This window comes from Pseudophryne corroboree, chromosome 6, assembly GCF_028390025.1.
Source record: "Pseudophryne corroboree isolate aPseCor3 chromosome 6, aPseCor3.hap2, whole genome shotgun sequence".
Taxonomy (NCBI): domain Eukaryota; kingdom Metazoa; phylum Chordata; class Amphibia; order Anura; family Myobatrachidae; genus Pseudophryne; species Pseudophryne corroboree.
Window position 1 is genome coordinate 101,334,524 of NC_086449.1, and position 14,987 is coordinate 101,349,510.

The following is a 14,987-nucleotide window of genomic DNA, read 5'->3' on the forward strand; positions in this document are numbered from 1 at the left end:
CCCACTCCCGGAATGAACACTGCTGACAGTGTTATCACATGATTTTCCGCCCAGCGAAGAATCCTTGCTGTCATTGCCCTCCTGCTTCTTGTGTCGCCCCGTCTGATAACGTGGGCGACCGCCATGATGATGTCCTACTGGATCAGCACCGGTTGACTTTGAAGCAGGAGTCTTCCTAGGCTCAGAGCATTGTAAATTGCCCTTAGCTCCAGTATATTCATGTGGAGAGAAGTCTCCAGACTTGACCACACTTCCTTGGAAATTTTTTCCCTGTGTGACTACTCCCCAGCCTCTCAGGCTGGTATCCGTGGTCCCCAGAACACAGTCCTGAATGCTGAGTGTGCTGCCCTCTAAAAGATGAGCACTCTGCAGCCCCCACAGAAGAGACACCCTTGTCCTTGGAGACAGGATTATCCGCTGATGCATCTGAAAATGCGATCCGGACCATTCGTCCAGCAAATCCCCTGAGATCTGCCGAATGGAATCGCTTCGTAAGAAGCCACCATTTTTCCCAGGACTCCTGTGCATTGATGCACTGATACTTGGCCTGGTTTTAGGAGGTTTCTGACTAGGTCGAATAACTCCTTGGCTTTTTCCTCCCGGAGGAACACCTTTTTCTGGACTATGCCCAGAATCATTCCTAGGAACAGCAGACGTATCGTCGGAAAACAGCTGCGATTCTTGGAATATTTAGAATCCAGTCGTGCTGTCGTAGAACTACTTTAGATAGTGCTCTTCCGACCTCCAACTGTTCTCTGGAACTTGCCCTTTTCAGGATATCGTCCAAGTAAGGGATAATTTAGATGCCTTTTTTCTTTGAAGAAACATCTTTTCGGCCATTACCTTGGTAAAAGGCCCGGGGTGCCGTGGATAATTCAAACGGCATCGTCTGAAACTGATATTGACAGTTCTGTACCACGAACCAGAGGTACCCTTGTTGAGAAGGGCAAATTTGGACATGGAGGTAATCCTTGATGTCCAGGGACACCATATAGTCCCCTTTTTTCCGGTTCGCTATCACTGCTCTGAGTGACTCCATCTCGATTTGAACCTTTTATGTAAGTGTTCAAAGATTTCAGTTTAGACTATGTCTCACCAAGCCGTCTGGCGTCAGTACCACAATATAGTGTGGAAAAATAATACCCTTTTCCTTGTTGTAGGAGGGGTACTTTGATTATCACCTGCTGGATATACAGCTTGTGAATTGTTTCCAATGCTGCCTCCCTGTCGGAGGGAGCCGTTGGTAAAGCAGACTTCAGAAACCTGCGAGGAGAAGATGTCTCGACTCTCCAATCTGTACCCCTGGGATAATACTTGTACTATCTAGGGGTCAACCTGCGAGTGATCCCACTGCGCGCTGAGACTCTTGAGACTACCCCCCCACCTTGAGTCCGCTTGCATGGCCCCAGCGTCATGCTGAGGACTTGGCAGACGCGGTGGAGGGCTTCTTTTCCTGGGAAGGGGCTGCCTGCTGCAGTCTACTTCCCTTACCTCTATGTCTGGGCAGATATGACTGGCCTTTTGCCTGCATGCCCTCATGGGAAAGGAAGGATTGAGGCTGAAAAGACGGTGTCTTTTTCAGCTGAGATGTAACTTGGGGTAAAAAGGTTGGATTTCCCAGCTGTTGCCGTGGTCCCCAGGTCCGATGGACCGACCCCAACTAACTCCTTCCCTTTATACGGCAATACTTCCATGTGCCGTATGGGATCTGTATCACCTGACCACTGTCGTGTCCATGACATCTTCTGGGTGATATGGACAACGTACTTATCTTGATGCCAGAGAGCAAATATCCCTCTGTGCATCTCACGTACATATATATAGAATGCATCCTATTAAATGCTCTATATGAATAAAATATTTTCAGTCAGGGAATCCGACCAAGCCAACCCAGCACTGCATCTCCAGGCTGATGGCGATCGCTGGTCGCAGTATAACCACCGTATGTGTGTATATACTTTTTAGGATATCTTTCCAGCTTCCTATCAGCTGGCTCCTTGAGGGCGGCCGTATCTGGAGACGGTAACGCCACTTGATAAGCGTGTGAGCGCCTTATCACCCTAAGGGGTGTTTCCCAACGCGCCCTAATTTCTGGCGGGAAAGGGTATAACGCCAATATTTGCTATCGAGGTAACCCCACGCATCATCACACACTTCATTTTATTTTATCTGATTCAGGAAAAACTACAGGTAGTTTTTTCACTCCCACATAATACCCTTTTTTGTGGTACTTGTAGTATCAGAAATATGCAACACCTCCTTCATTGCCCTTAACGTGTGGCCCTAATGAGAAATACGTTTGTTTATTCACCGTCGACACTGGATTCAGTGTCCGTGTCTGTGTCTGTGTCGACCGACTGAGGTAAATGGGCGTTTTTAACGCCCCTGACGGTGTTTCTGAGACGCCTGGACCGGTACTAATAGTTTGTCGGCCGTCTCACGTCGTCAACCGACCTTGCAGCGTGTTGACATTCTCACGTAATTCCCTAAATAAGCCATCCATTCCGGTGTCGACTCCCTAGAGAGTGACATCACCATTACAGGCAATTTCTCCGCCTCCTCACCAACATCGTCCTCATACATGTCGACACACACGTACCGACACACAGCACACACACCGGGAATGCTCTGACAGAGGACAGGACCCACACTAGCCCTTTGGGGAGACAGAGGGAGAGTTTGCCAGCACACACCAAAACGCTATAATTATATAGGGACAACCTTATATAAGTGTTTTCCCTTATAGCATCTTTATATATATCTCAATATCGCCAAAATCAGTGCCCCCCCTCTCTGTTTTAACCCTGTTTCTGTAGTGCAGTGCAGGGGAGAGCCTGGGAGCCTTCTCTCCAGGCTTTCTGTGAGAGAAAATGGCGCTGTGTGCTGAGGAGATAGGCCCCGCCCCTTTTTCGGCGGGCTCGTCTCCCGCTATTTAGTGAATCTTGGCAGGGGTTAAATATCTCCATATAGCCTCTGGGGGCTATATGTGAGGTATTTTTCGCCAAAAAAGGTTTTCATTTGCCTCCCAGGGCGCCCCCCTCCCAGCGCCCTGCACCCTCAGTGACTGCCGTGTGAAGTGTGCTGAGAGGAAAATGGCGCACAGCTGCAGTGCTGTGCGCTACCTTTAGAAGACTGCAGGAGTCTTCAGCCGCCGATTCTGGACCTCTTCTTACTTCAGCATCTGCAAGGGGGCCGGCGGCGCGGCTCCGGTGACCATCCAGGCTGTACCTGTGATCGTCCCTCTGGAGCTGATGTCCAGTAGCCAAGAAGCCAATCCATCCTGCACGCAGGTGAGTTCACTCCTTCTCCCCTAAGTCCCTCGTTGCAGTGATCCTGTTGCCAGCAGGACTCACTGTAAAATAAAAAACCTAAGCTAAACTTTCTCTAAGCAGCTCTTTAGGAGAGCCACCTAGATTGCACCCTTCTCGGCCGGGCACAAAAATCTAACTGGAGTCTGGAGGAGGGTCATAGGGGGAGGAGCCAGTGCACACCACCTGATCGGAAAGCTTTACTTTTTGTGCCCTGTCTCCTGCGGAGCCGCTATTCCCCATGGTCCTTTCAGGAACCCCAGCATCCACAAGGACGATAGAGAAAAGAAGAAAAAAAATGTCAGGAAGGTGTTACATGGGTGAGTGCTTTATATTTTCAACTTGGGTGAGTAAAGATTTTATTCCTCAGAAGAGGGATTAATTCCTGAAAGGGGGGGTGGAGGGATAGGGCCCCAGCTGTTCCAGTTGGCCTCTGACCTTCTGCTTTACTAAAGTGTGATTTTTGCCCCTCACCCCTCTTGTGAAGCAGGCACTCCCCCCTTCCCCCTTCCCCACAAGCCCAGACACAAAAGCTTCTTCAGTCCCTCTTGTTTAAGGCATCACAAAAATGTTGCTGGCCCCTTTGGCTAATGAAGTGTGCGGGTCAAAATCACTGTTTATGTATGTTAATCTACTTCCTCTCCCAGTGTGTGAGACAGACCCTTCATTCTAAACACAAGCTGAGACATGAGGAGTAAGAAGTCAGGCATACTGCTAAAGATAAAATATAAAACATAAATTATAGTAATCCACAGACCATACACGAACAGCAAAAGTATATTCACGTCAGAAAATAAGTTTAACCTATAGATTGTAGATATGGCGTTAAGTTAGGCTCACACACGGTGGTTTCTCAAACCATCTCTACAAACAAAATATTTTCTTAATACTCCTCTTAAAATAAAATGTATACAATTTTGATACAAAAAGTTTGTGAGTTGCCCTAAAAGGTCGCTACACCCTTTCTACATGTGACACATCAGAAATAGTTTACTTCTTCCTACAACAAATGATGCCATTTATGGACACTGCCAAGAGTCACGAAACTCAGAGAAAGGCAAGTTCTAATAACAATTCCAAGTATGTAACTGGATTGCAGCTACACAATTATATTTAAAAAAAAAAAAAAATTAATTGTTTGGCAACACAAATGACAACTAAATAACACTTTAATATAGATTATACTGACAACATACCTTGCTTTTAGAATGCAAAGAAGAAGAAAAAAAATACCATCTTACCACATTTTAAAATAAACATTTTTACATTTTTAGAACCTACTTTCCCTCCTTTCTTAATAAATTACTAGCGTTTGCCCGCGGATTCGCTTGCGTGGATGTGCGTTATTGCTCCATGGAACTAATTCTACAGAGACAGTAGTAACATCTAATATTAGGATGTATATTTTATATTGTACACACTGATCACAATTTTTTTTTTTTACATTTTCTGCAGTTTTTCCTTCAAGAGATGCTTGGGGTTTCTAACTCATGAGCAAGCCACGTAAAGCTGCCCATGAGAAAAGCAGCTGGTCCTGAGATCTACGCCTGCAGTCCTCAGCATTTGCCCCTGTGACTTGTTGATCGTTATAGTGTGCAGACACTTACAGTAAACTGCAGGCGCATGAATTGAAAAGGAAAATTGTTAGGGATAAGGGGAATACGTGGTATAAACACAGTCTCACCTGCGCCACATCCCATTAGAATCTCTGCCTCAATTAGGTTCCTCTGCAGAGCAGTCACTTTAAGTCGGGTTCCATTGCACAACTTGGGCGGAGTCAATTTCCGCAGAAGCATGATTGGAACACCAACTTTCAGTGCGCCAATTGTGAAGCGTCTGGTTTTCCATTATTGCTCCTCTTCCTGATGTTCCATCGAGATCATACATAACCCCCTGCGCCTCTTTGCCACTCTCAACTCACTACTCTGCCCATCGCCACCTCGTCTCCCTTCCTCACTCTCTGCTCTTGACTTTGACACTTACTTCACATCTAAAATTGACTCCATACGTGAGGATATCACATCACACCAGACCATCAGCAACCAGCCTCCTCCCACCCCTCCCCATCCCTCTCACCAACTCTGACATCGTTCTCCCATACATCTGGTGAGGAAGTCATGGCCCTCATTCGTTCCTGCCCCCTCACCACCTCCCCACTTGACCCTATCCCCCTCACGCCTCCTCTGCTACCTACCTTTCTCCTTCTGCCTGTTCTCATCTTCCCCACCTTCTCAATCTCTCCCTCTCATTAGGCACTGTCCCCTCTGCCTTCAATCATGCACTCATCTCTCCTATTCTTAAAAAAACCTACCCTTGATCCAAACACTCTCTCCAACTACCGACCCATCTCTCTCCTCCCGTTTGCCTCCAAACTCCTTGAGCATATTGTCTACAACCGCCTTACTTCCTTTCTTTCCTCACACTCACTGCTTGACCTATTCCAGTCTGGCTTCCGTCCTCTCCACTCCACTGCAACTGCCCTTACAAAAGTATGCAATGACCTCCATGTTGCTAAATCTAAGGGACACTACTCTCTACTTATTCTTCTTGATCTCTCTGCTGCTTTTGACACTGTGGACCACCCTCTCCTACTGCAAATCCTTCACTCCATTGGTCTGCAAGATACTGCCCTCTCTTGGCTGTCTTCCTACCTCTCTGACTGTTTATTCTCTGTCTCCTCTCATGGCTCCACCTCCCCATCACTTCCACTAACTGTAGGTGTACCCCAAGGTTCTGTCCTTGGTCCTCTTCTTTTCTAGTCTCTATACGTCCTCACTAGGTAAGCTCATTAGTTCTTTTGGTTTCCAATATCATCTGTATGCTGATGACACTCAAATCTATCTTTCCTCTCCAGACCTCTCCTCTGCTCTCCTCACTGGTATCTCCAACTATCTCTCTGCTATCTCTGTTTGGATGTCCCAGTGCTTTCTTAAACTTAACATGTCAGACCGAGCTGATCACCTTCCCTTCCGCATAACCTCACCTCCTACAATCTCATTATCTATTGATGGCAAAACTATCTCCTCTAGCCCCCAAGTGCAATGTCTTGGAGTAATCCTTGACTCCTCCCTCTCCTTCAAACCACACATTCAGCACCTCTCGCAAACCTGCCTTTTTCATCTAAAAAATATTTCCAGGATCAGACCCTTTCTGACCCAGGATTCTACTAAGACTCTTATCCACTCACTGGAACATCTCCAGACTGGACTACTGTAATCTCATACTGACTGGCATTCCTGACTAATACCTCTCTCCACTCCAATCTACCCTCAATGCTGCTGCCCGGCTCATTTACCTCACCAAGGGGGTAATTCCAAGTTGATCGCAGCAGGAAATTTTTTAGCAGTTGGGCAAAACCATGTGCACTGCAGGGGGGGGGGGGGGGGGGCAGATATAACATTTGCAGAGAGAGTTAGATTTTGGTGGGTTATTTTGTTTCTGTGCAGGGTAAATACTGGCTGCTTTATTTTTACACTGCAATTTAGATTGCAGATTGAACTCACCACACCCAAATCTAAAGGCCAGTACTCACTGGCCGATGTCAGAGAGATGTGTGCTGAGCGAACCGCTCAGCACACATCTCTCCCGGCGCTCAGCACAGCGCGATCTGTGCTGAGCGTGCGGGGGGAGACGGGGGGGCCGCTCACTTCACCCAGCGGGTGAAGTGAGCGACCCGCTAGATTGGCCTGCATGCAGGCCAATCTAAAAGCAGCGATAGCGATGCGCGGGGCTGCGCATCGCTATCGCTGAGGGGGCTACACACGGAGCGATCGTGCTTAAAATCTAAGCAATCTAGTCAGATTGCTTAGATTTTAAGCAGCGATCGCTCTGTGAGTACCCCCCTTTACTCTCTCTGCAAATGTTATATCTGCCTCCCCTGCAGTGCACATGGTTTTGCCCAACTGCTAAAAATATTCCTGCTGCGATCAACTTGGAATTACCCCCCAAATGCACTACGTCCACTCTCCTCTCTTACAAGACCTTCACTGGCTCCACTTCCCATTCAGAATCCATTTCAAGCTTCTCACACTCACTTACATAGCCCTCACCCACTCGTCTCCCATCTACATCTCTGACCTTATCTCCCTTTACACTCCCACCCGTCCTCTTCGCTCTGCTAATGCACGCCAACTATCCTGCCTACTGATTACTATCTCCTACCTTCAAGATTTTTCACGTGCTGCTCCATTTCTCTGGAATTCCCTACCTCTCCCCCTCAGACTCTCCACCTCTCTACAAAACTTCAAACGGGCTCTCAAGACCCACTTCTTCATACAAACCCAGCCAAATCTCATTATAACCCTCTGTTCCACGCTCTCTATGTATCCCGTCTGCGTCCCCCCTGTCTGTCTACCCTTTAGAATGTAAGCTCTCACGAGTAGAGCCCTCTTCCCTCATGTGCTTATCCTTTTTCTTACTTTAATAATCTTCAACTGCACCAAATTCAGCAGTCTTCTGCCACCTGATACTTATTCCAGTGTCATCTGCTGCAGTAGCTATGTTTATTTACCCTGTACTTGTCCTATATTGTCGTCAACTGTAAGTTGTTTTCCTGCTTTGATTATGTGCATATGTACTCTGTAATTGGGCACTGTGGAACCCTTGTGGCGCCATATAAAGGATAATAACAATAATAGGTTACTAAGCTATACAATAGTTCACAGGTTCTCAAACTCTGTCCTCAGGACCCCACACAGTGCATGTTTTGCAGGTCTCCTCACAGAATCACAAGTGAATTAATTAGCTCCACCTGTAGACCTTTTAAAATGCGTCTGTGAGTAATTAATACACCTGTGCACCTGCTGGGTTACCTGCAAAACAGGCACTGTGAGGGGCCTGAGGACCGAGTTTGAGAACCTGTGAAATAGTTAAAAAAAAAAAAAAAAAAAAAAAACACGATCCACATTCATCCAGTACTTTCTGCGTAATGCCGGAACGAACAGGTAAAAATTCAGATTTTTTTTTTTAATCTTAGCTCCTAGAAGTATATTTCTCCCCAAAAATTGGTTTGTATGGACACAACCCTTACAATTTTATTATGTGTATAGATACTTTACAATATGAATGATACTGAGCCATCTCAAAAGCAAAATTCGTCCAGCAGTTACCGTATATACTCGAGTATAAGTCGACCCGAATATAAGCCGAGGCACCTAATTATACCACAAAAAACTGGGAAAATTACTGACTCGAGTATAAGCCTAGGGTGGGAAATGCACGGTGCCGGGGGTTTTCATGCTCAGGGTGTCATGCTCGTTGCCAGGGGTTTCATGCGGTAGGTGTTATGCTTGTTGCCAGGGGGTAATGCTTGTTGCTAGGGTTGTGCCCCCAGTGCCACATATACCCCCAGTGACATATATCTCCCCACAGTGCCAGATAAAAACATGCCCCCGCTGCTTTGCCCCCAGTAGTTATGCCTCTTCTTTGCCCCCAGTAGTTGTGCCCCCTCTTTCATTGCCCCCAGTAGTTATGCCCTCTCTTTCTTTGCCCCCAGTAGTTGTGCCCCCTCTTTCATTGCCCCCAGTAGTTATGACCCCTCTTTCTTTGCCCTCAGTAATTGTGCCCCCTTTCTTTGCCCCCTGTTACTGTGCCCTCGTTGCCGCTTACAAACACACAAAACACACACTAAAACAATACTTACCACTGCCCCGCTCCTGCTTCCCGACCGCTTCTTCTGCTGCTGCGCTGCTCCGCTCCGTCTGGCCGCCGCTCCGTCTGTCCACCCGCTCCGTCTGGCCGCCGCTCCGTCTGGCCGCCCGCTTCCCGGCACCCGATCATGTCTATGGGAGAGACGTCATGACGTCTCTCCCATAGCAACGCCGCACAGACACTAGAGGTCAATAATGACCTCTAGTGTCTGTCCCTGGAGCCGGCTGCAGCGGACGCCCACACAGCCCACGGCGTCTGCTGCAGCCGTTGACAACTTGACTCGAGTATAAGCCGAGGGGGGCTTTTTCAGCATAGAAAAATGTGCTGAAAAAGTCGGCTTATACTCGAGTATATACGGTACTATGGGCCCGAATCAGAGATGTACGTATTGCACAGCCGCTGCCACTTTGTACACAACGGCTGAGCAAAAATATGGCAAAGGAGGCGTCTTGTGTAAATAAACACCTCTAGTCGGCTTCTGTGATCCACAGCTAAGGAAGGGGGCAGAAATTCAGAAATCCTCAATTTCTGAAACGCAGGCCATCACCTCCCCTTCCCTGCCCCCAGAGGGCCTCAGCTGCTGCTTAGGGGGCACTGCGACCATCGTCACAGAAACAGACCTGTACATGTGCAGATCACATAACATCTGAGATGTATGTAAACCATGGGGTTTGCACGCATCTCTGAATAGGCCGTATGTCCCAATAATCCACATACAGTACAACACTACACCATAAAACTATTTCATCCTATATGAATACATAACTAAAATATTAAGTGAAATTCATATTTTTGTGATATCCGCATGTCCTATCAGATATAAATGTAATAAAAATGTAGCAATGTTCATTTCAAAACACTTATTATACATTAACAACATTCTCAAATAACTTCAGGAGCTTATTGGAACTTAAGATGTTTGAATAAGAATTGTGATTGCAGTGGGAGGAAGTTTGTTATCTTATGCACACCAACATCCTGCCTATAAGCCTACAGATAAACACCTAGGCCTCCTATGTCAGAGACTGCTGATAAGGACTAGTGCTCACACATACACACATCATCATTCTCTCAACATAGTTTTCAAACTTTTACATTTTCCAGCAATAAATCTATGTGCAAATGTTACCGAAATCCTTTTTTATATAAGGTAGTATTTTAGGTTTTGTGGTTTACATGTTCATAACAAGGTTCACAGAGTTGATATTGTACAACAGAATGTTACACTCCAGTTGCTGTAGGTGGAATAGTATATATAATAACTACTCAAAGTTAAAATGTTATAGAGAAGTAAATCTTCACACTCAGGTTCAGACTGTCCCCAGTGAGCGCTGACCGGACAACATCTCGTGCTAAGACTCAGTAATCTGTTTTAAAGGTGCAAACCTTTAACTGGTGCAGTGCAAGGATTTAGAACCCATGACTGTGCTCATGATTGTGTATCACTATATCCTGACTAGATTGCTTAGATTTTAAGCAGCGATCACTCCGTGTGTACCCCTCACAGCGATAGCGCGCTAACGCTGGTGCTAGATTGGCATGCAGGCCAATCTAGCAGGCAGCTCACTTCACCCGCTAGGTGAAATGAGCGCCCCCCCCCCCCATTGCTGTGCTGAGCGGGGGGAGAGATGTGTGCTGAGTGGTTCACATCTCTCCCCACATCTGCCGGTGAGTACTGGCCTTAAGCCTTGGAGGAAGAAAAAGTGAACAGAGTACCAACCAATCAGCCTCTAACTGTCATTTTTCAAACCCAGCCTGTGACCCGGCAGTTAGGAGCGGATTGGCTGGTACTTTATCTTCATCCACTTTAGCTCTCCTCAAGGCTTAGTAAATAGACACTAGATTTCAAAAGAGTAAATTTTTGCCTTTCAGTTATCATTGCTTTAAATTTAATGGATAAATAGTAAAAAATGTGAGTTTCTGTAACTCGCAGGCTTCTACATTTACACCCAAAAATGTACATTTATTCCAAATACAGCTACTTGTGTATACATGTTTGTTTAAGTCTTAAAAGTTTATCCTATTTTATTTATGTATAAAACAATTATTTGGAGTTTAAAACTAAGTGGTGAAAATAGCTCAGGTATACATCCACCACAGGAGAACAAATAACAGTCTAGTGATCTAGAGAAGAAGCTACCATGTAACCAGGATGTAAGAGGGTGACAGGAACGGTCTTACTTTAACTCGTTGGGCAGAGAAGGAGATTTTTCAGGAAAGTTGAAGCATCATCTAAAAATGTTAATATGCTGAGAAGCACCCAAGTGTTATACAACTGACTGGAGTATTAGGGATTATGCAATTTTACATTGAAGCTCTGTAGGTGAGGTGCTACTACTGATTTATAGAGAAGAGTTCCAGAAGAGATAAACCAGATGTTCTATACACCCGAGGACTGCCGGAAGAATGCATTATATACAAGCAATCGAGATTACTGGAACGTTCCTTCCTCTCCAAATGTCCCATGGGTATAATAATATCATGATCTGAAATGCCAATCTCAAAATACAGAGTTACCCAAGAAAAAAAAAGAAAAAAAACAAGAACAGAAAGGTTTAACATGGTAGCCAGAAGAAAAATCCATCAACTTACTTACGGGGAACGGTCTATTCTTTAGAAGGTTTATTACAATTGGAGATGTTGCCCATAGCAACCAATCCTGCTTCAGTTAGAATTTATCAAGTACATTTTTTAAATTGTAGTTGAAAAATGATTAATTGCAATGGGCAACTTCTCCACTCTTTAGAAGGTTTAACATGTATCCTTCTTTGTGTACTAGATGCCTACTCCCACATAGGAGGCAGCCATGCTATGACTAAAGGGCCCTACACACTGCGCGATGCGCCGCAGAGCTGGACGATGGCGGATACGGCCGACGGGCGACCCGGTGGCGGGGGGGGGGGGGGGGGGGGGAGTGATGTGACTTCACTTCCCCCCGTCACCCGGCTCCATAGCAGTGCAGGCAAATACGGACGAGATAGTCTATATTGGCCTGCATGCACAAGCGATGGGGCACCAGCGATGAACGAGTGCGGGGCCGTGCATCATTAATCGCTGGTGCCTCCACACTGAAAGATATTATTATCCTCCTTTATTTATATGGCGCCACAAGGGTTCCGCAGCGCCCAATTACAGAGTACATAAACAAATAATCAATCAGGAAACCATCAACTTACAGTTGATGACAGTATAGGACAAGTACAGGGTAAATAAACATAGTTACATCAGCAGATGACACTGGAATAAGTATCAGGTGGCAGAAGACTGCTAATATGAACGGTATCTCGTTCATTAATGAACAAGATCATTAATATCTTTCACTCATGTCGCCCAGTGTGTAGGACCTATTACACCTAAAGCTGGACATACACTACACAATTATCTGGCTGGTTGGAATGAAAATCTGGTAATGGACGAGAGCAAATGACAATTGACCATTTTCTCCCAAACACTGAAAACTGGACAAAAACTGCCGTTAATACAAATTGGTTAAGTCATGGACAGGTTTTGTCCATTTTCCAGTATTTGGGAGCAAAAGGTTTATTGTCATTTGCTCTCATCCATTACCAGATTTTCATTCCAACCAGACAGATAATTGTATAGTGTATACCCAGTTTGAGCGATGTCAACACCTCTCGTAAGGTCATATACAGCATGGCTTCCTATAGATTGTAAGCTTGCAAGCAGAGCCTTCCTACCTCTTTCACTGCTATTACCCAGTTTTGTTTTATCACTGTTGTTTCCAATTGTAAAGTGCAATGGAATTTGCTGCGCTATATGAGAACTGTTAATAAATAAATAATAATAAATCTATGCTATGTGCAGGAAAGAGACCCATTATGACTTGCGTTTTAGGAGGGGCTAGTTGCATGGTTTAAAAAACATTCATATAGATAACCAGCTGAAAATGTATATATTATATAAACCTATTCATGGAGTAATAATGAATATAGATCATAGGAACATCTTACTATAAGATCCTCTTCTGTCAGTTTATCCATAAACATACCATTTTTTTTTTTTTTTTTTACAATACTATTTTTATTTCTCTTCCCACATTCTGTGCCCCCATTAGTAAGTGTTTGCATGAAATTCTATCTGTATAGGTGCATACAGCAATCAGTAACCTGGGGCTGTGTCCTGGAACATGTACAACAGACTGCCAGAGAGGTATGTGATATGTTTACACAGAAGATGAGTGCAGACACCCGGAGGCTATGGAAAGGAAGACATGTCCTTCTTCAGGACAAAGGCAGAACAGGATATCTGTGCTGGATTATGTGAGCCTCGGGGCTGGCAACCTGCTTTGCTACATACAGTTTTTGTCAGCTACCAGGGACAAGGTTGCATTTATCTCTATTGAATAGAAATAGGTGGGCAGTTTGCATAGAAATGCGTGCACTATGCACCGTCATGAACAGGTAACTAAAGGAGGGGTTTTACAAAAAACAAAAAAACTGAAAGCTGATAAGATCATATCTCCAGGATGGCTACTTCTTGTTCCTGAATCTCAATTTTAAATGACACAGCTTATTCACACACAGGAAAAACAAAACGACATCCCATCACGCCAACAGATGTCCTACCTTGGTCCGGCAAGGTGGAAGGGGGCCGGGCAGCTGAGAGAGCAGCACCAAGCAGGACACCCCAGAGGAACAAGGACCTTCCAGAGAACATCCCAGCTCGGCTAGTGCAGGCCGCGGGAATCCATGAGGTCTCCAGTGTCGAGGGGAGACGAGGCTTACTCTGCGCCTGATAATGAAAAGAAAATAAAGTTACCAGCAGGATACTTGGAATTATCTAACCTATATGTATATCAGTTGCATGTGGAGGAGGACTAAGTAAGCCAACATCCTGGCATCTATATGTCAGGGTGGGTGCTAAAGCCAAACCCATGATCATTTTTTGCAACAGGCTGTGTCTCTGTGTCTCCTAGCATGCTAACAACTGAAAGCACATGCATAAAAGAAGCCAGAGACCATTCATATGAACAAGCCTATAAGGCAGTGTGGGTAAAGATGCCAGATGAAGAACAGACAGGAAATAAATTACGATGATTATACCTTTTAAAGACAAAGTAGAAGAACAGACATGTGACTGCTTCTATGACAAGATTTTTTTTATTTTTTTTTGTAAAGCTTGGAAGATTCGCTATGCTTCAATGCAGCACCGACCCGGGAACACGGAGAGACTAATTTGCATATATTGGGTTATCATGCATCATATTATTTGCTATGACAACATGTCAGTTAAATTAGATTTTATTAGAGTTTAACATCAGGCTGAACATTGTGTGTCGCAGTTACTGATTTAAGGCCCATATACACGGGAGAGCTGTGTGCTGAGCGTACCGCTCAGCACACATCTCTACCGCCGCTCAGCACAGCGCGATGTGGGCTGAGCGATGCGGGTGAGGACGGGGGGGGCGCTCATTTCACCCAGCGGGTGACATGAGCGACGTGCTAGATTGAGCCTGCATGCAGGCCAATCTAGTACCGGCGATAGCGATGTGCGGGGCCACGCATCGCTATCGCTGAGGGGGGTACACACGAATGATCTGTGCTTAAAATCTAAGCAATCTAGTCAGATTGCTTAGATTTTAAGCATGGATCTCTCCGTGAGTACCCCCCTTTATACTGTAGTTCATACAGGATCAGGTATTCTAAGGGATACAGGGCAGTATCTGGACCACCAGCATGGTAGTACTGCTACAATGCAAATGGAACACAGAAAATATGTCTGACAATATTCATTTGTAAATAAGCAATTCTTATTTAGGAGACATTCCTTCTGGTTAGTGCCATGTGCATGATAAGCATTTGTGAGGGACTTATCACATGGACTTTACATATGGCCCCAAATAACTAACCTGAAAATCCCCAACACATTTTATTATACATTATTTATATGGCACCACATGGGTTCTGCAGCGCCCAATTACAGAGTATATAAACAAATAAGCAAAACAAGAAAACAGTGACTTACAATTTAAGACAATATAGGACAATTGCATGATATATAAACATATCT

General features: G+C 45.2%; 1 protein-coding gene across 4 annotated transcripts in view; it reads right to left on the reverse strand.

Moving 5' to 3' along the window:
• Positions 1–14,987, reverse strand: part of FGFR1 (fibroblast growth factor receptor 1) — a 155,101-nt gene that overhangs the window by 107,911 nt on the left and 32,203 nt on the right. For all 4 annotated transcript variants that reach the window (XM_063931546.1, XM_063931544.1, XM_063931547.1 and 1 more), the window contains exon 2: positions 13,544–13,709. In XM_063931546.1, the coding sequence (XP_063787616.1) occupies positions 13,544–13,634 (91 nt within the window). In that variant the 5' untranslated portion in view covers positions 13,635–13,709. The remainder of the gene's footprint in view (positions 1–13,543; positions 13,710–14,987) is intronic.